The sequence below is a fragment of the Pieris napi genome, chromosome 8, assembly GCF_905475465.1.
Source record: "Pieris napi chromosome 8, ilPieNapi1.2, whole genome shotgun sequence".
Taxonomy (NCBI): domain Eukaryota; kingdom Metazoa; phylum Arthropoda; class Insecta; order Lepidoptera; family Pieridae; genus Pieris; species Pieris napi.
The window spans coordinates 1,438,728-1,459,096 of NC_062241.1; the positions used below are offsets into that span (position 1 = coordinate 1,438,728).

Below are 20,369 nucleotides of genomic sequence, written 5' to 3' on the forward strand. Positions count from 1 at the left end.
TTGTATCTCCCAGGGAAAACCCCCACCGGGAGTCGATTTTACAGTTCGCTAATTTGTCAAAAGAAAGTGTCTTGCGGGAGCATTGACACATTGCTAAAGGGCTCGCAAGTGCTTTGCCGGGAAGGGATCTATTTCGAATTGATTCGAAAATACTTCAGTGGGCAGCTGGTTCCACATAGTTGTTAGTGCTCAGTTGTAGAACGACGGACGTCAAGGTGATACGGATGGATTTTAGAGCTTAGATATTTTTGTATAATCTATTCAATTAATATGTTGTGTTGCATGTTGTGTTTTTTTAATATTTTTATTACTCGATAATGTTAATATTCTACGGCTTCGATATTTGTAAATATGTGAGGAACATGTATACTAACTTTTTTTAGTATAGTAGTTTATTCTAAGAGTACATTGTCTTCACATATAATTATTTAACAAATGTAACAAATATTGTAAACCTATTTTAAAAGAGTAAGTGTGGAGTTTCTAGCCCATTCTTCTCCACACGAAACTACCTTTTGGAAGGGGCAACTAGAATCTTCTTTGTATTTTTTTTTTGACGTTCAAAAGTGCCATTTTAGATGGTCTAATGGTAGGGGAGCCCACGATGCTAAATGGGGATTTACTCGAGCGTCGTAGAGACCTATTGGGATGCAAAGCTTAGATAAAAAGAAGAAAAAAATGTTATATGATAAATTCCTTTTCATCGGTGGGGGAAGCGGCTATAGATAGTTAAATATGTAAAAAAAACTGTTGCATGGCAATCCTCGAGCGCGACAGATATTGATAGCATCTATGCCCTACGTATTTTTAATAATGTACGTATGTTAATCTGATCGTTTGCATGATGCGGGTGGTTGTATTTAAGGGTTGAAAATGAAAAAAAAAAATTTTATCGAGCGCGTCAGATTTTCTAAGGGAGTGTTAAGTGCACCAAAAAAAAGCTCTCATTCACTAATCTGACGATTTCGATGGGACGCAAACCCACGGCCATTTTCATAATATGCAAAAAAAAATCGCAATTTTGAAATACTCAAGCGCGTCAGATTAAGATATATGTGGTTCATCTTTATGTTCTAAACGTACTGTCTCATAATCTGACGATTATCTAGAGGGATTCGCCTGATCTGACAATTTTTTTTTAGAAAAACGGTTCACCTAAAGAGCCATCCCTGCAACTTCACGCTAATTCCATTCCTGGGCGCTTAAAATTGATATTTTGAGCTCGCTGAGTTCAAAGAAATAACATGTCTATGCATTTGAGCTCTCCCAGCTCGAAAGTCTGATAGAATTTTCATAGAACACTATTTTTGGAATTTTCAAACCGCAATAACTTTTGAATGGATCAAGCAATTTTCACGCGGTTGGCGGAATTCGACGCAGTTTTATCATCATCATAAGTAATTTTGCAATTTTAATTGATAGAACCACAAATTTCGGAGTAATCCCGAAAAAACACTTTTTCGAGTTTCTTTCGTTCACGATATCTCTCGAACTAATCAAGCGCTTTTGACGAGCTTGGTGGCGATCGACGTGGTTTTCAAAGGCGGATTAGTTTTTGAAGTTGATCAATAAAGAAACCACTTAAAAAAAAAAAATTTCTTATTTTTTTAAGATTTTTCAAAATTTCTCAAAATCTCTCGGTCCGAATCGGTTCAAATTCACAGGAAATGTAATTTTGAGGGAAATATTTAGAACGCCGTTTAGTAGATTCCGATCGGTTAAAGGAAATGTAGGCATCACGCAGCTGCACGCATTTAACTTTATCGACGATTTTTTGTTATTTCGGCTTGCGGAAATCGTCAGATTATATATTTTTCATTATTCTTGAATTATTTCCTTCAAAATAAAAAAAAAATTAGCTACGCTCGAGAATGTCGAGATGACGGTTTTTTTTACCACTTTGTTGCCCTCCCCTTTTTTTCCGTCACTCTCAAATTGTCAGATTAGTGGAATATACACTTTTTAGGATGTAATTAACTCACCCTACCTTAATCTGACGCGCTCGGGAATTTCTGATGGTCAATTTTTTTTTACTAATCTGATCCTGTCTCCTTCACGCGCGGCCTTATATATGGGCCTCATATTTTGTGGAGGTACTTAACCGGGTACAAGGTATCCCCCTATATATTAATCTGCCGCGCTTTAGTAAATCCCGAAATCCCCTCTTAGGCTCCCCTACCATAATTGAAATAAATGATTTGACTTTGACTTTGAATATATTGTATATATTAATATATATACTTCTTACAAGGTCGCGGACACACGAACATAGTTTCAGAACATTATAGAACACTAAGACTGTTAATGAACATTTCCTTAGTATAATGAGCTATTTACTATTATTGTACAAAGAAAAGTCAAAATAATATTACTTATTAGCCATAATTATGTAAAGTCGCAGTCTTTTTTGTGTAGGAAACAAAATAGATGAACTCCTTACAAGCTCAATTCAAATACACTTTTAGGCGTATTATGAAGTTATATGTCTTTATGTTTTATTCAATTATTCTGGAATAAAGTATAACTCTACATCGTAAAGTAATGTACTGTATTTTTTGTAGCTATAGCACGAAATATATAAAATTTTAAATATTTAGTTTCCGAAGTAGGTATTTCAAATAAAACTTTTTAAATAACGTAATTTATTCGCGTTATTATTGGTCAAGGATGTATTCGTAATCTCCAGCTTGGAAACATCGGGTAATCTCTGAAAAACCCCTTTCATCTCCACATTAGCTCATTCATTATGTCAAGTTTAAAACGTTTATTTTCGTGACAAAAGCAGCACCTTCGTAATGAAAGGATGAAGGGCTCTAAGAACAACAAACCTATTTGTGAAAAGCAAACATGAGGTACTAACGTCATGTGGTCACTTTACTGTGCAAACATTACGTAATTGTCTCATCCTTATCGTCTATGGTCCATTAGAAAGGAATTAATTGGATTATAATATTTGAATAATAAACGAGCAGTATTGGCCTCGTGACTTCAGTATGCGTCTCTTATCCCTGAGGTCGTAGGTTCGAGCCCCAGCTGCTGGAATTTCTTTCTACGTGCGCATTTAATATTTGCTTGAACGGTAAAGGAAAACTTGCCTTAGACACAAAAATTCGACGGCGTGTGTCAGGCACAGGAAGCTGATGGCCTACTTGCCAATAAGATTGACAAATGATCATGAAAAAGATACAGAAATCGGAGGTCCAGTCTTGAAAAGGTTGTAGCGCCACTGATTTATTTCATACTATCAACACTTACGACATATTATAATTGGTAACTTCGCATACAAACGCAAACAATTGTTTCGCCACGGAACGAACCCTGTAGATGCAGTCTATAAGCCCTGGAAGGCTGCCATGAAAGCGGTAAGATTATTTTGAAAAGTATTTTTAGTTTCCATTTAAAAATGTGTGATTTAAAAAGCACTTAAAATAACTTTGTTCGAAAATTGTAGAGTACACCGTCCATCACAGAAAAGTACTCGGATTTTCCTGTAATGTACAACGATAATTTATATTTTATACTATATTTTAAGGCCAGAGCTTAATAATATAGTGTTTTATTTTAAAGATTTATTACCTTGGTTTGAAACATCACGCACTCGGAATGAAGTCAAATAAAAAAATAATAATTTATGTATTTAACACACATAGTTAAAATACAGAAATAGAAAAAGTTTACTATCAAAATGTTCTTTTGTACAATATGTGAAAATTGTTTTCAAGGAAATTGAAGTCATTTGAATGAATATTATATATCCATACATCAAACATAATTTATTTTAGTTTGCTCTGTATTGTCTTTTTCGAGGAGGACAAGATGCTTCGGGCGTTTGACCTGAATCCCTTTCTATCCAGTTTTGTAACTGAAACATTTAGTTGTAGGGCTATGTTACTTCGCTAGACCCGGCTTCACAACGAAACCATAAGCTCATTTTCGCTTTAGGATATTTCTTACTGATTCAAAAGTTAAAGGATTTTTTTGAAGTTGTACTTCTTTAAGCGCATTAGGGAAAAATGATGATAGTAAATTTTTACGATGCGCGCGGACACTGTCACAAAAAAAACGACACCCTGAATATCTGTACAAACATCGGTAAAACAGTCTGGGCCGCTAGTTGGCGCTTGCTCTGTTTTATCGACATGTTTGTCTGTCATGGCGTAGTGTTTTTCAGTCATGTATATTTACACCAAAATAATGATTTCTATACGAGAAAACCCGTTCCAATGTGATACAAAACATAGTGTTTATTGTAAAATATCATGATAAGTACATATTATGTCATTTCGATTAGTAGTGACCATTTAAATGGACTAGAAAAATGCAATTGAAAGTGGGAAACGTCCCTCTAAAGTGCTCGAAGAAAATTATTACGCCAAAGAAGTAAAACTTCTAACGCGTGTACATAATTACACACACGTTTTTTTTGTAATATGTGTTAAGCTGTGTTTTTTTTAAATATAAAAATACTAACGTTAATACGAGTATGTCCTTTAGGATCATATAAATTTCTTCCTTAAAATATATAAATTTCCACTTTACAATACTCTACACTACACAATACTTATTTTTTTTTATCTTATCTTATTATTTTTCCGACGCCCCTCAATCGTTCCAAATTTAAAGATTTAACCAATATATTTTTGCCGTTATTCTCAAAATTAATTTGGCCAAGTTTCGAAAGTCTTCGTCGAAATATATTTTAACATTTCAGAACGTACCTAGTACGTCTACTGCACTGCGTATTTTCAGTTTCTCATAACAGCTAATTTATGAAAAACATTCAATTCTTTTCGTGGAAATAGCCCGTAGAATTGCTGCTGAAATTGTATGAACTTTCAAGACGTATACATTTTTGAAGTTATGCTTCTTTTAGTGAGTTAAGGAAAAATGATGAGAGTAAATTTTTATGATCCGCGCGCACACCGTCACAAAAAACCGACACCCTGAGTTAGCATAGTCATTTAGACATTTTAAAATAATTATGTGATATTTACATAAATTTTATTTAACTAGAATAAAACTTTCAATGTATTAAATACCTTTTTTCTATTGTTGTGTCGTTTTTGAACAAACGTAGAATAAGGCGAAAGATAAAATAATATAACTTCTAACGCGTGTACATAAGTACACACACTTTTTTTATTATAATAGATAACCTTTTAATAAGGCCCTGACAACTATTTTTGCATATGATGGACACATGTTTAAAGAACCTGACACATAAAATATTCATTAAGAGGAAACAGAAGATATTATAGGATAAGGAAAATGTTTTCAAAAGAAAACTTTTGACATAATTTGCCATTTCTTCTCATTACTGGATGAAAAGATTTCCACCGGTATTGCAAAATCGATAAATTTTCGTACAATTTATATAAAAATTATGCAAAGGCGCTCAAACCTATTTAGGTCTGGGCCTCAGATTTCTGTATCTGTTTCATGATTATCAATCTAATAGGCACGACGTTTTCCTTTACCGTTCGAGCGAATGTAAAATGCGCAGAAAGAAAGAATGTCCATTGGTACACAGCCGGGGATCGAAACTACGACCTCAGGGATGAGAGTCGCATGCTGAAGCCAATACTGCTCTAATTGTATATATTATCTCTCCTAATTCCAGATGTCGGTTTTAGAAAACAATTGAGGCATACAATATATTACGACACAAAATATTTTGATTCTTTCAACCGCAAACTTCAAAGTAATATTTCGTTGGGAACAAAGCGAAGCTGCTAGCAATTTACTTTCTTGTACAAATCTAAGTTAACGAGCTCATTTTCGATCCGAGCGCTTACAGAATCGCATCTTACAATAAATGTAGATAAACAATTTGTTCGAATTTTGAAATTGAAAAATCGAAAACATTATATCAAACGTCTAAATTTTCTAACAGATATAAAAACCCGTACCAAATGTAAACAGATCGTTAAAAACTATTAGAATTTGCACAAGTATTGACGTTCCAAATTCAAATTACATACCTCAGTAAATTGGATCCGAATCGTACAAAGTAAATACTGTCTCCTATTGGAGCCTAAAGTGGCCGCACAAAAGGGTTTTCTAAAGCTTTTCTAACAATGGTCGAGTGCCCACACGGTTCGATATCTACGTAAATATTTTCTTTCAATCACGTCGTGATTCTGAATTAGTTTGGCGAGTCTCTTTACGATTTTGAGTGTGCAAGTGTTTTAGTGGTTTGGATTTTCTTTGTGAATGTATGTAGCCAATGTTCAAATCTTAACCAAATACTTGAATGAAACATGAATGTAAATTTAAAACTATAATAAGTATTGTCTTTTATTGACATAACTTTTATACAATATAGAAAAACACTTTTTTACCGGATTGAAGTTATGTATTTTTTATATAAATTTACAATTATTTTACATAATTTTAAATCTAACCGACGTTTCGCGTGCTTTACAGCATTAAGGAGACCGTGAGTCATTTCTGCCAAAACCCTCCATCTTTTAGTCGATACCAACTCCGGGGAAATAAATACAGATCATACAACTTTTTCTACAGCTGTGATACTTTTTGACATTCAACACCTTTTGTCTTCAGTCACCGTGACCACGCATGCTATAAAGCAAGCGAAACGTCGGCTAAATTTAAAATTATGTAAAATAATTGTAAATTTATATAAAAAAATACATAACTTCAATCCGGTAAAAAAGTGTTTTTTCAACTATAATAAGAATAAAAGCCTTTTATTTTAGATACACACATTTATATTTCTATCATCTCATTCTTTTTAGATATCTAAGCGCGCTTTTTGGCAAAGACCTCCTCCAAATCCCGCTATTAAAACTATATTCCTTCGTTAAGTTATAGTGTTAGTTAGATGAGGCAAGTAAAGAGGCTAGTGGGAATTCCTGACCAGTTCTTCTACCGACCTACGTCTTTGAGAACTGGTAATAAATGTAATTTGAGTCAAATTTTTGGCATTTGAAATACGTTACATGAATAACTTTGCCTTAAACAGTGAATAAGGTCAGATATATGTTGAACTAATTAAACGGATCAAAAAGTTGTTTGTTAAGTCAATATCTATGCGAACCAATGTAAGTAAGAGCAGTGTTCACCTAGTGGCTTCAGCGTGTGACTCTCACCCCTGAGGTCGTAGGTTCGATGGCCGCCTGTGCACCGATGGACTTTCTTGTGCGCATTTAAAATTCACTCGAACGGTGAAGGAATACATCGTGAGGAAACCAGCTTGTCTTAGACTCATAAAGTCAACCGCGTGTGTCTTTGGCAGAAGGCTGATCACCTACTTGCCTAATAGATTGCCAAATGATCATAAAACAGATATATCTGAGGCCCAGACCTAAATAGACTGTACTGATTTATTTATTGTAATTTACAGATTACAGATGCTGATGACAAGTAATAGGACGCCTAGAAGGTTCCTATTTTTTAAATAATTAAATTCAATAGTAAACGGTACAAAATATTACCTATCTAAGTAACAAAAGTCAAGAGCCAATTGTAGCAATAGAATGCTATAATTTATGTTAATGTTAAACTTTTGTTGGAGCTTTTCAAAATATAAAAGTAATGAAAATATATTGGTTACGATCATATTCAAAGACGAATAGAATCCATATATTACTCCTAACAATATCTTTGTAAAGAATCGTTATGCGCTGGAAATCTTATATCAAAGTCGATCTCCGATATGGATCTCGGATAATGGAAAATAAATATTTTACATTTAATCGACGACTCGTTGTATAAAAGAATGTATGTATCATTATAAAGTTCATATACACTGATATCGTAATATGTTTTTAAGAGCTATGTTTGACTTGAGGAAGGTGAGACTGTTCTTTCAGATCGTGTGTTCAAGCCTCAAATTATTTATATGTGAACATGTTTTAAGGGCTTCTTTTAGACCTACAAATCTACGCCACAAGATACAGGATATATCTGCGATTAAGACCTGTAGTTATATCGACTGTCTTAGTTGTTATTTATATACTATGTTCTACAATGTATATACATAAAGTCTTTGGTGTAAGGGAAGTCCATAAATAACATTTTTGATGCATTTTATATGTAATATAAATATCCAAGAATCACGAAATTTTTTTGTAATTTTTAAATCAATCAAATTCGTTTTGATTCGGAATATCATTGATTCATGTAATTTACACTTAGGAAAACATTTAAAAAATGGTTCTAAATTTACATTTATTGCCAGTTCTGAAATAAATGGCGTAGAATGGAGGAAAATCAGTAAATTCGAAATATTTCTGTATGCACCTGCAAACAAACAAAAACTGGTCATGTTCTTGAACAATGCGTCGTGCAACGTGCAACAACGTGCATCGCCGGCCTTTTAGGAAAAATATATAACCTTTTACAATCAATCTAATAAATTCTTAAATTTCAAGACATCCATTTAAAAAACACTGTAAAATATACGTTCTTTGAAATTCATGAAAACATCACGTGAATTGGGCGATACGTTGAAGCAAAATACTGAATTGAAATATGGACAGGTATTTCAAAATTTTAATGGAATTGTCCATAGTGGATTGTCGAAACGGAAATTAATGGATATTTTTGTTGTCATTTAAGCGCTTGTGTAAAAGCGGCTACGGTACTGAAATATTAAAAAAAAACAGTATCAATTAATATTAACAGCCCGTTCCCACTAGTCGTAAGTCGCATAAGACTAAAAGTCGAATGCTCTGGTCACCATACACTTTATATGGAGCTGTTCACATTAGATGAGACGCGACTTTTAGTCTAATACGACTCAAAAAACCATCCGACGGGCCAGCGCCCGTTTTAAGACTAAAAGTCGCGTCGAATCGTGCTCGCATAGGTGCCTGCTTGTTGCTGTTCACACTAGTCGTGTGTCTAATCGACTCGAGCGCGTTGTAACCTCTCTCCCCGCCCCGCTTCCTAGATCGCTACACATTGCTTGCTCACTCCATTCGTGTTTTATTCGTCTGTAACAGCCCGTTCCCACTAGTCGTAAGTCGCATAAGACTAAAAGTCGAATGCTCTGGTCACCATACACTTTATATGGAGCTGTTCACATTAGATGAGACGCGACTTTTAGTCTAATACGACTCAAAAAACCATCCGACGGGCCAGCGCCCGTTTTAAGACTAAAAGTCGCGTCGAATCGTGCTCGCATAGGTGCCTGCTTGTTGCTGTTCACACTAGTCGTGTGTCTAATCGACTCGAGCGCGTTGTAACCTCTCTCCCCGCCCCGCTTCCTAGATCGCTACACATTGCTTGCTCACTCCATTCGTGTTTTATTCGTCTGTAACAGCCCGTTCCCACTAGTCGTAAGTCGCATAAGACTAAAAGTCGAATGCTCTGGTCACCATACACTTTATATGGAGCTGTTCACATTAGATGAGACGCGACTTTTAGTCTAATACGACTCAAAAAACCATCCGACGGGCCAGCGCCCGTTTTAAGACTAAAAGTCGCGTCGAATCGTGCTCGCATAGGTGCCTGCTTGTTGCCCACTAGTCGTAAGTCGCATAAGACTAAAAGTCGAAAGTCTGATGTCCCTGTTCACACTGCGTCGCGAGTCGTATAGGTCGTAGATTCGCGCCATTCGGAATAAAACACGAATGGAGTGAGCAAGCAATGTGTAGCGATCTCGGAAGCGGGGCGGGGAGAGAGGTAACAACGCGCTCGATTCGAGTCGAGTCGAGTTAGACGCACGACTAGTGTGAACAGCAACAAGCAGGCACCTATGCGAGCACGATTCGACGCGACTTTCAGTCTTAAAACGGGCGCTGGCCCGTCGGATGGTTTTTTGAGTCGTATTCGACTAAAAGTCGCGTCTCATCTAATGTGAACAGCTCCATATAAAGTGTATGGTGACCAGAGCATTCGACTTTTAGTCTTATGCGACTTTCGACTAGTGGGAACGGGCTGGCGTCGAATCGTGCTCGCATAGGTGCCTGCTTGTTGCTGTTCACACTAGTCGTACGTCTTTACGACTCGAGCGCGTTGTTACCTCTCTCCCCGCCCCGCTTCCTAGACACACATTCCTACACATTGCTTGCTCACTCCATTCGTGTTTTTTTGTTTGTTGTGTGAAAATGGAGAAAGAAATAAAAGCCGAAGAACTTATTCCATTAGTTGAGTCGATCTTTCCGTTAGGATTGGGTACATCCAGTATTTTCTTGGAATTGACATTTTTTTCAACCTTTTTTAATTTTCTTCGTAAGTAGTAGAGCACAACATCGCGAATTCGCTACGTACCGAATGGCGCGAAACTACGATCTATACGACTCGCGACGCAGTGTGAACAGGGACATCAGACTTTCGACTTTTAGTCTTATGCGACTTACGACTAGTGGGAACGGGCTGTTACAGGATCACACTACGCTAAGGCGAACAGATTCGATTCTTAGGCGAAGTATAAATTATAACAAAACACAATAATTCCGATAATACAATATGTCTGTATAGAGAAACCATATTACTGGATTTTCTCAGCGAAGCTTGATTGCAGTTAGGTCCTTAAAATTTATTTTAAGGTAGTTATAGTTATAGGTAGTTGTAGTTAGATTAAGCTTTTGCCATGATTTTCTTATCCAAACTTATGTTTAAAAGAAGCAAGATTTGATTAGGAAAACCACAGAACCTATTTAAAAAAAATTACGCGCTACGATCAAAGGGAAGCATGAATGAAAAATTAATAAATTTTCTTTTGAAAACCTCCCCTCAGTTTAGTAAAACAATCTCGAGATCGACATCAGGAACGAATTTTCGAATTGAAAAATATTTTTTTGCTGAATTAACACAGTTAGTAAATAAGACGTACTCAATATTGTATATAAAAATATGTTAAAAACAAAACTGGCCACTTCGCTTAACAGTATATGATATTCTGAAAGCATTTGGCCAAGTAACTTCAGCTTGCGAATCTCATCCCTAAAATTGTAGGTTTGAACCCCGGCTGTACACAATTTGACTTTCTGTCTATTATCAAACTTAACACTCCCACGTATGGTCAAAGGCGGCAGAAATCTGATCACCTACTTGCCTATTAGACAAAACAATTGATCTCGAAACAGATACAGAAATATAAAGCCCATACTTAACAAAAAACTGTAGCGCCACACCTTTTGTTAAAATATTCTGATTTGGAAATGTAACCTAACAACTAAAACCTCCTTTTATCCGGATTAATCATTTTCAAACAATGCGTTACGTTATAAAAACGTCTCAAACAAATGATAAAATTCGTTTTATCTACGCCATTTACAAGACTGCAAAGATGTATCCCTCTAATGGCCGTTCTCAAATTGTTCGCGGCTTTATAGGAAGCTTACGAAAATATTTCGTGAGTTTTCAGAAAAAGGAGTTTGTTCATAACATTACCGGTATTAAGAATTTAATGATATATATTGTCTATGGGAATTTTGATTGATTAATACTTATATAAACTAATAATTTAGGATGCCCTCGAGAAGGGACAAGTTAAAACTACCCATAACAGACGAATATGCATGGTGAATGGTATGTTAGTGGATGAAGCGAGAGAGGTATGCCAAGTCGGTAGTAATTGGACATCCGCGGTCTCTGTCTACCCCTTCGGGGAAAAGGCATAAAGATATTAAATATAAATTAAAATAAACCGAAGATTGATATTTCCACTTACGCGTTTAGAATGAATATTTAATTTAATAATCGGGCAATACTGTTTTTGCCTATAAGATAACTACTGGATGTTTATTAACACACACTAACACACACAGTGTTACTTAAATTTTGCGTCTTTATATACCTACTAGCGGACCCAACAGACGTTGTCCTGATATTTCAAGCGATTAGGATATTAAACAAAGTATGAAAGTACCGACTTCAGCGCCATCTACCGGGCTGATTTGTGAATCTAAACCATTCCCAGATCCCCTTGAACACACACAAAAAATTTCATCAAAATCGGTCCAGTCGTTTAAGAGAAGTTCAGTGACATCCACACTCACAGAAGAATTATATATATAAAGATAATGAGTTGGATCTCCGTTACACTAAGTAGTACTGGCATTCCATATTATTAGTACAAAATAAACTATTGATTAACAATCAAGTCCTGACACCTATATGGACTTTTGATTGCCAGATGTGGAGCTATACCATAATAGCCACACCCAAAAAATCCAAAATCAAGATAATAAAAAAGACTGCTAGAGCCCACGAAAATAGCCTCAACCATCACGTGAATCCCTAGGCTATTCAACTCCTTGATACCACGGACCTAGTGAGAAAACTGAAAATAACAAAACGATTTGAACTAGTGAGTTAGTGTCAGAGCACGTTAGTGTTAAGTGCTAAAGAGTGAGTGAAAATTAGTGTTTTCCCCTTAATATAGACTGTAAGTGGTGCTATTGGACACTTTCTTATGTTAAATTAATTAATAATTACTTATTATTCCTAAGTTAGGCTAGATCGTAATGTTCCACGATGACATAGTAAAAATATTCACCTATAACCATTTCATAAACGAAACAATAATTGAGAAAATCGGTAAAAAAATACTGTAACCAACGAATAACTCACGTTTTATTTTTCGGTGAATGTAAGATATTTTAAGGCTGTAACATCAAAGGCTCTTTGTTCGATAAAAGGCATAATACCTTAAGGCTAAGGACAGTATTACACATATTTGGTCAAATATTCACAGAATTGACTTGCCAATGTATCTGTGATAAAATTCTATTTATCTTACATAAGTCCGTATAGGTAATATTGTTCTTTAGTTTATGACATTTATAAAATTACTGAAAACTTAAAAAGTTATTATTATTGACAATTAATTCCTTCGTTTGAGTATGCTTTGGAAAAATAATTGGGCTGATAATGCTGCTGCTTTTATTTCCTAAACTTTTTGTGTAATTGGTAATAATTAATTATCAATTAATGTCATTCTACCAAAATACGATGACCACAGAGTAAACAAAACAGTGACCTACGGATGTTAACCACAGACTAACGTAATATCCTCTATAAATTTACTCAATGCAACCGCAAATGTTAAAAGTGATTACTATTTAGAGAAATGAAAATTATGTTATTTCAAAATCGTGTTTGTAAATTTGGCTCGCGTTCAAATTGAATGATATTTATGGGAATTATTTGATACGGCTGACTTATTCAAATGTATTTTAAATATTAGTGATAATTTAGATAACATCGTTAGTATTTTACGAGACAATTTAATATATATATTTTGAGTTAAATAATTTGTCCATATATCATTATATATTATATGTATATAACAGGGGGAAAACGGGCCAAGTGGGCAAGGAGGCATCTCATGTTAAATGATACCGCCCGGCCTATAGACACTCATATTGCCAGAGGGCTCGCAAATGCGTTGCCGGCCTTTTAAGAATTGGTACGCTTTTTCCTTAAAGTGGAATCGGTTCGGAAATACATCGGTGGGCAGCTGAATATAAAAAAACGGATACGACATACTATAAAGTATTATTGAATTTATGTTATACGTTCCGCCAACATTGTGAAATATAGAATGTAAATTAATCTTTTTTTTTTAATTTTTTACAAATATGTATTTGGTACAAAGATTATCTGGCATGGGCAAATTTGAACAAGTAACACTGAACCATTATACAGTTACCAAATTTAATCTTAAATTAAATAAACTGAACTAAAAACAAGCTTTTAGGTAAAAAATGAAAATACATGAATTTATTTAAGTGAGAAATGTCTTAAATAACTGTTAGTAATCGTCCCTGAGTACGGTTCTAAATTTCTCATTGTACAATCTATATATTATTAATATTAACTTACCTCGGCCAATGAATTCCCTGGTATCTTCAGGCAGAACATAAAAGGGGTGTTGACGCGTTTGAGGATCTCTTGGAAGTCCAGTCGTACGCTTTTGGGCCTCAGCATACGGAAGTACGTGCAGAGTGATGACCCGTGTGTTGTCAGATGTGTTCCAAAGAGGCGCATGAAGCCAGCACCTGGTGAATTACAGACTATTGAAGTGATAACATGCAGGAGGTCACGAATAGAAGTACCATTTAAAAAACAATAATGGACCCCAACAGACTGCCCATGGCAACACTGGTCTTCTTACCAGTAGATATGTGCAAGTCTATTAATAAATAATAATTAAAACTCCATTAATTCTTGAACCATTCCATCTTTACAAAATTTTATACAGAAACAATAATATTTCTTCAAGGACCTCTTATAGTGTATAGGCCTCCTCCAACTGGCTTCTTCTCTCTCTATCTTACACAGTTTTTTTCCCATCCTTCACCACCAACTTCTTTAAGTTCGTTAGCCCACCGTGCAAGAGGGGGACGTCTCTTTCTTTTCCCTGGTAGCCCCTTTGGACCATGTTACCCTGTTTGTCACCTGCCAATATTTATGCGAGCGTAAATCAATTGAAGAATTGATGAAGTGAAATATTAAGTGGATTTGTAATAGCACAAGTCTAAACTTAGATTTCCCTGAAACCTATTGCAATGGGGAACTACATTCTGAAAACTTTAGTTTGCTATCTCAAGCTTTATTTATGTCCTCTTTTCTCTCTCTCTTCAGTCGGTAGCTCATGTCTGAGAGCCGTGGTCAGCAAGAAAACATGTGGAGCGGACTATTTGTTTCCAGCGCCTCTCTTATTACAGTGTATAGTTTTGAGGTCGATGAGTATTTTAACTTGAAATGGCCCGCCCATTTCCACTTAAGTTTTTAGCAATGGGATGGATCAACAATTTTTGTTTTCTTTCTTATAACTGTACTTCTTATCTTGTTCTTAGTTTTATAGTCTATTGACAAATTTTTATAGGCCACTCCCTGATTTTTCTGAATCTCTACGTCCTATCAGGAAATATGACAGCTCTTGGTGAATAATAACGAACTAATATTAAGGTCATTATCACGATGGCCACCGGTCCTTTACAAAGAAGGAATTGTATTTCTTTAAATATGTACTTGACTTGAATATTGAATATGACTGACTGCACTATATTGAGCCCTAAGGCTGCACGCGCCTGATATCTTGCAATATGTGACGATCTATAGACTGGAATCGGGAACTATGACGACCTTATGCATAATAGAAGAGAGCGTTATCAAGAAGGGTATGTATAGCGTAGCATATGTGTATAGCAATTACCATGGTATGATATATTACATTAATCTGCAGTTAACTGGGACTAATTACGAAATTAATTTCATTATTGTTCAAATAAGCACATTAAGCGAAGTCGACTGAAATCTAACGACGATTTATTCAAGCAATTATAATGGGCTCAACTCCAGATGATTTAATACGGCTTTTTGAATGAGATTCGGGGAGTTTGAAGGAATTACCAATCTCCGATTCTATATTAAATCTCAATGGCAGATGGACATTTTGTTCAATATTAACGTTGGCTTTGGAGATTACGCGTCCGTGGGAATAATATAAATTCATTTTTAATCTCTATTTTAGGATATTTCAGATTTTTTAATTAAACGTTTTTAATATTGTTATACTTTTACTCAATATTTTGATTGGTTTTTCTCGTGATTAACAAATTTAGTGGTAGTACATACTCGCGTTTATGAAAGACTGTGTTTTGTATAATATTTTAACTATCTCTTAACACGAAATATTATTTAAGTTTTCTAATAAAAATCCAAGTTCATGAAATGCTCTGTAATCAATGTTTCTCCAACGTATTCTCATATAAGAACGTTTACAAAAATGTGTTATATATTGATCAAAGGGTTAAAAAACTCATATGTAAACCAGAAGTGCCTACTAGGTTTAGTTAATGTAAATTACCGTCGTAATGGTTGATGCATTTTCAAACACACAAACATTCTTCTTTCCTGACTCCCAAGCTAGAATATAAGGTAATTAGTATCAGTGAGTATCGTATGTAGTGGCTGCGCGTAGTTAAATATACAATTGATAAAGAAAATAATTACAAAGCGCATTAGGCACTCTGAACAGCAATAATCTTCTAAGTTGGATGTTTTTGCGTGGGCCGTTTTCCTTCCAATTCCACTTAATGAGAGTCGTGGGATTTCTCTCATTAATTTAACGGCTTTTTTAAACAAAACCTTATTCAACATTTTAATATAAAATCAGTTTTATATTATTTTAAACCAGCTATATTTATATATAGCTGGTTTTCATTCGTTAAGTAGTCGACGAAATATCAATTGAAGAATTGATGAAGCGTAATATGAAGTGATTTTTTTTTGCACCAGTCTAAGCTAATAAAAAATAAATATATTATTATTTTATTGAAAAATATTGCAATGGGAAACTACAAACTAAACTACTTAACCGATGTAGTATATATATGTAAATTCGTCTGTATAACCTTAATTCAATATACAATTTTACTTTAAACATTCTTCAAAAAGACTTCAAAAAGTGTTCTCACATTTTAACACATATTTTGAGAGTGCTCGAAAATATAAAAAAATACAGCATTTTAAAATTATAACTTAAAATATCCAACGCATAATAGTAACGTGATCCTTGATATTTTTTGTTTTTTGATATGCATACTACGGAAAACCTAAAAATACAGTGAAAAATATTTCAATAGAAATGTACGAGTATGATAAACTTTGCACGGATTGTGGTTAAATAAAGCTTTTTATATATCGCGAATAGCTTTTGCTGCAAAACGTTGAATTTAATAGTTTAAATAAATCTCAACCCAATTTTATATGCAAATTTTATTCCATTTTAAAACATGTTTATTATATCTGTCAAAAACATTTCCTCTTTTTGTATAACAATTTTATATTTTTATTCTTGTACATTACTGTTCAGTACTAGTAACATCGACTGCACTCCAGACAAAGAATAAGACGAAGTATGAGGAACTGACCGCCAACCTCCAGAAGTAGAGAGGCACTACAAGAAGAAGAAGAAGATATCATAACTACGGTGCGCCTGCAGTGCTCTTTAACCTTATCAGAGGCTACTCCAATAACCATAAAACAATGTTATGTTTTTCAAACTTATCTACCAGTAAATCAAGGTTTAATTATTATTACTGTCGGAAGCCGTAAATCTACCCTCATATCGTAATAAAATTGGGTAAGTCTTACATCGCTCATAACTAGATCGTTATTTTTATCAGTCGAATAAATCTGCAGTTAGAAAAAAATATCCTCTTTAATCATTGTATTTCCAGGTACTAACGAACCTTTCTTACAATGTCTACCTTTAACGAGTGCTCAAATGTACTTGTAGCGAATTTCATTCGTTCAAACGAACTTAAAACTGATAGTATTTTTTTTTCTGCGGGTATTTGCAATCAGCCCTAAGGCTATGAGCGAATTTGATAGTTTCTCAATATATAAAACAAAGTCGTGTTAGTTACACCACTTATAACTCAAGATCGGCTGAATCGATGTTAGTTATCTCATTTTTGGTGGATTCTTCTCCGCTCCGAATAGCAGAATAAGTAATAAAATATCGGATAAGTTATCGAATAACAATAAATTAATTTTACGAATGCAGCATGTGGTGCCATCTGTTGACAAAATTACGCATATAAAAGAAACCTACCACTTTGTTCTTGCACCGGATAACAAAACAAAAAATGTGAAAATAGTATCGCAATATTGGCTCTAGAGAGAAGAGGCATAATTTGTAAAACTGCTATTCTTCTTTCGTTGTATTAATGTTAACCTTAATAAAATCCTAAAATAAGTTAACATCAGTCAACACGATATTATTAGACTATAATGTGGAACGAAGTTCGCCGGGTCAGCTAGTATATTATAAAAAACAATATTTATTTCGCCCGTGATATAAAATAAATGTAAATATTACAGGAAAGTATAGATTGAACCGTACTTCCTTTAAATGGCAGACGTTCTAGGTCAGACTGGAGCCAAGTCTAAAAATAAAGATGCTACAGCACTGCAGTCGTGTAATGTCTTGCTGTAAAACTTGTATGACATTGAAACTTTCTGCAGTTTATGAGATTTTCGGCTTTATTGACATCTAGGTCTTCTCGCCTTATAACGTTATATTATGCGTTTTATATCATTTTTCCTATTACATTACATTTCGTGCGTTATTTTTAATATATTTTAAGTATGATTTTTGCTTTATTCATAGTTTAAGAATAGGAGACTCTACACTCTAGAGACATAACTATGCGTATACTTAATAGGACGCTTTCTGCACCATATAAAAAAATCTGCTGCGCTACAATCTTAAAGGTTTGCGCCTCAGACTTTTGTATCTGTTTCATGATCATTTGTCAATCTAATAGGCAAGTAGGTGATCAGCCTTATCTGCCTAACAAATGGCGTTGACTGTTTGGATCAATGGCAAGCAGGTTAACTCACGAAGTTTTCCTTTACCGTTCGAGCGAATGTTAAATGTATATAATATATATATAGAGAAAGTCCGTTGGTGCAGAGCCGGGGATCGAATCTATTATGTCAGGGATGAGGCCACTGATACCTCTAGGACTAACATTATAAAAGCACCAACAATAAAAGCAGAATAGCATGTCCAAATAAAAGAAACTCTTTAGCTTCATGATATTAGTCTAGTATACGAGTATTTAAATTGTAAGCATTTTTAGAACGAAATTTGGCTGTCATTTTTATATAGCTAATTTTATTTGTATTTAGGGGAGCGTGGGGCTTGTTGTAACAGGGGTAAATAGTAACAGACCTTTTTCAATAGGAATTTGAATTTTATTCACGTTTTTTTTTTACCTAATCTTAAACTTATAACGTGCCACGCCACTTTACCACAGCCAGGGTCCCGCCAGGCGGCTCAGTGAGTGGGTGTGTGCAAACGCTTTATTGTTGACAGGTAACCTATAATTTTACTAACGTAAATTTTTGGTTAGTTTCACTATTTTCGTAGCTTTGAAGTTTTATGTATTTTATTTTATGCTAAAATATAACTATTTATGATGTTGTATAACAGTTTTCAAGATTACTAAGTTGATTTAATAGTTATCGTGATAAATATTAAGAACTATATCAAGGGGCTAGTTGTAACAAAACCTCGGGGTTTGTTGTAACATGTTACAATATGCCCCCAGATTGCTGTAAGTTACTGACGGCCAATGTTCAATTTTCCCCGGCTTAAATACTCAGAAATGTTCTTTCGCGGTGGACCTCAAGATGGCATTGGAGCTGGTAATTCTTCAGGGTGGATGACTGATAAAGAATGTTTGATTTTTGTAGATCATTTTATCAAAGACGCGAAACCTACCAAGAAAGAGACAGTTCTGTTACTGCTTGATAACCATGGCTCACATGTGAAAATTGCAGTTGTCGAAAAAGCCAAAGAAAACAATGTTGTCATGTTATAGTTTCCCTCCAATTGCTCCCACAATTTGCAACCTGTAGGAGATGTAGGAGTCTACGGCCCTTTTAAAAACTACGTGAACAGAGCACAGACTTCATGGATGTATAATAAGTGCCATGTTGACATGATATAAGTACCTTATATACTTCATGACATGATATAAGTACCTTATATATATTATACTTCAGTACAGAATAAGAAAGATAGTTAAAATCTTAAATCTTTAATTTGTTGATTATATTTTTTTTCCAGTTAACTATTTCATAAAAAACACTTTATAGAAATACCTAGTTAGTTTCTGTTATATATACAAAGCAAAATGATCCAAGATGTGAAAAAATTAAACAATTGAAGGTGTCATTTTTGTTGTTACTACTTGCTCCAGCAGATGTTACAACTAGCCCCAACCACGGGGTAAGTTGTAACACTTCCCTTTTTTCAAAAAAATAATAATTGTGAGATAGTTGCCTGTAGATTTGATAATATTTCGATTAGACTTCATAGATAAATAGTTAGAGTATCGATCAAAATTTATTTAGTAGTAATTTAGCCAATACACTTCATGATATTCAATTATTTGTTAAAATTGTTACAACTAGCCCCACGCTCCCCTACATATTTTTTCTAACAACTGGCACGGAATAGATCTCTTGTAAGTTATAAGACTGATGTCCTAACTTAAGGCTGTTCTACGATTATTAAAATTATGACCAAAGTGCTTATTTAAACCGACTTTTTTAATAATCGGCCAAGCTGCTTTGTTTAATATATTTTGAACACCTGGCTTTTACGAGATAACTTAAATATAAATATTTTTGCTCTGTATACGTACATACGATTCCTTAAATTTGTTTAAATGTTATTAGTATTAACAAGGTTCTGATTGTATTACGCTCGTATTAATTTTTCATATTTTTTTTCGACTTAATTATGCATAACCTAAATTAAAATAAAAAGCGCGAATAAAGCGAAATAAAAACAAATCGTTTTACACTTTTCTTTGTAATATATATACGTAGAAGAATACTTCTAAAGAAAAAGCTTGTGAATGAAA

The 20,369-nt window shown here is 34.4% G+C and overlaps 1 protein-coding gene across 1 annotated transcript in view; it reads right to left on the minus strand.

Annotated features, from left to right (window-relative positions):
- The window catches only part of LOC125051858 (head-specific guanylate cyclase), an 85,906-nt gene that overhangs the window by 14,460 nt on the left and 51,077 nt on the right, over positions 1 to 20,369 (minus strand). The window contains exon 8 of the mRNA XM_047652451.1: positions 13,801 to 13,976. Within this exon, the coding sequence (XP_047508407.1) occupies positions 13,801 to 13,976 (176 nt within the window). The remainder of the gene's footprint in view (positions 1 to 13,800; positions 13,977 to 20,369) is intronic.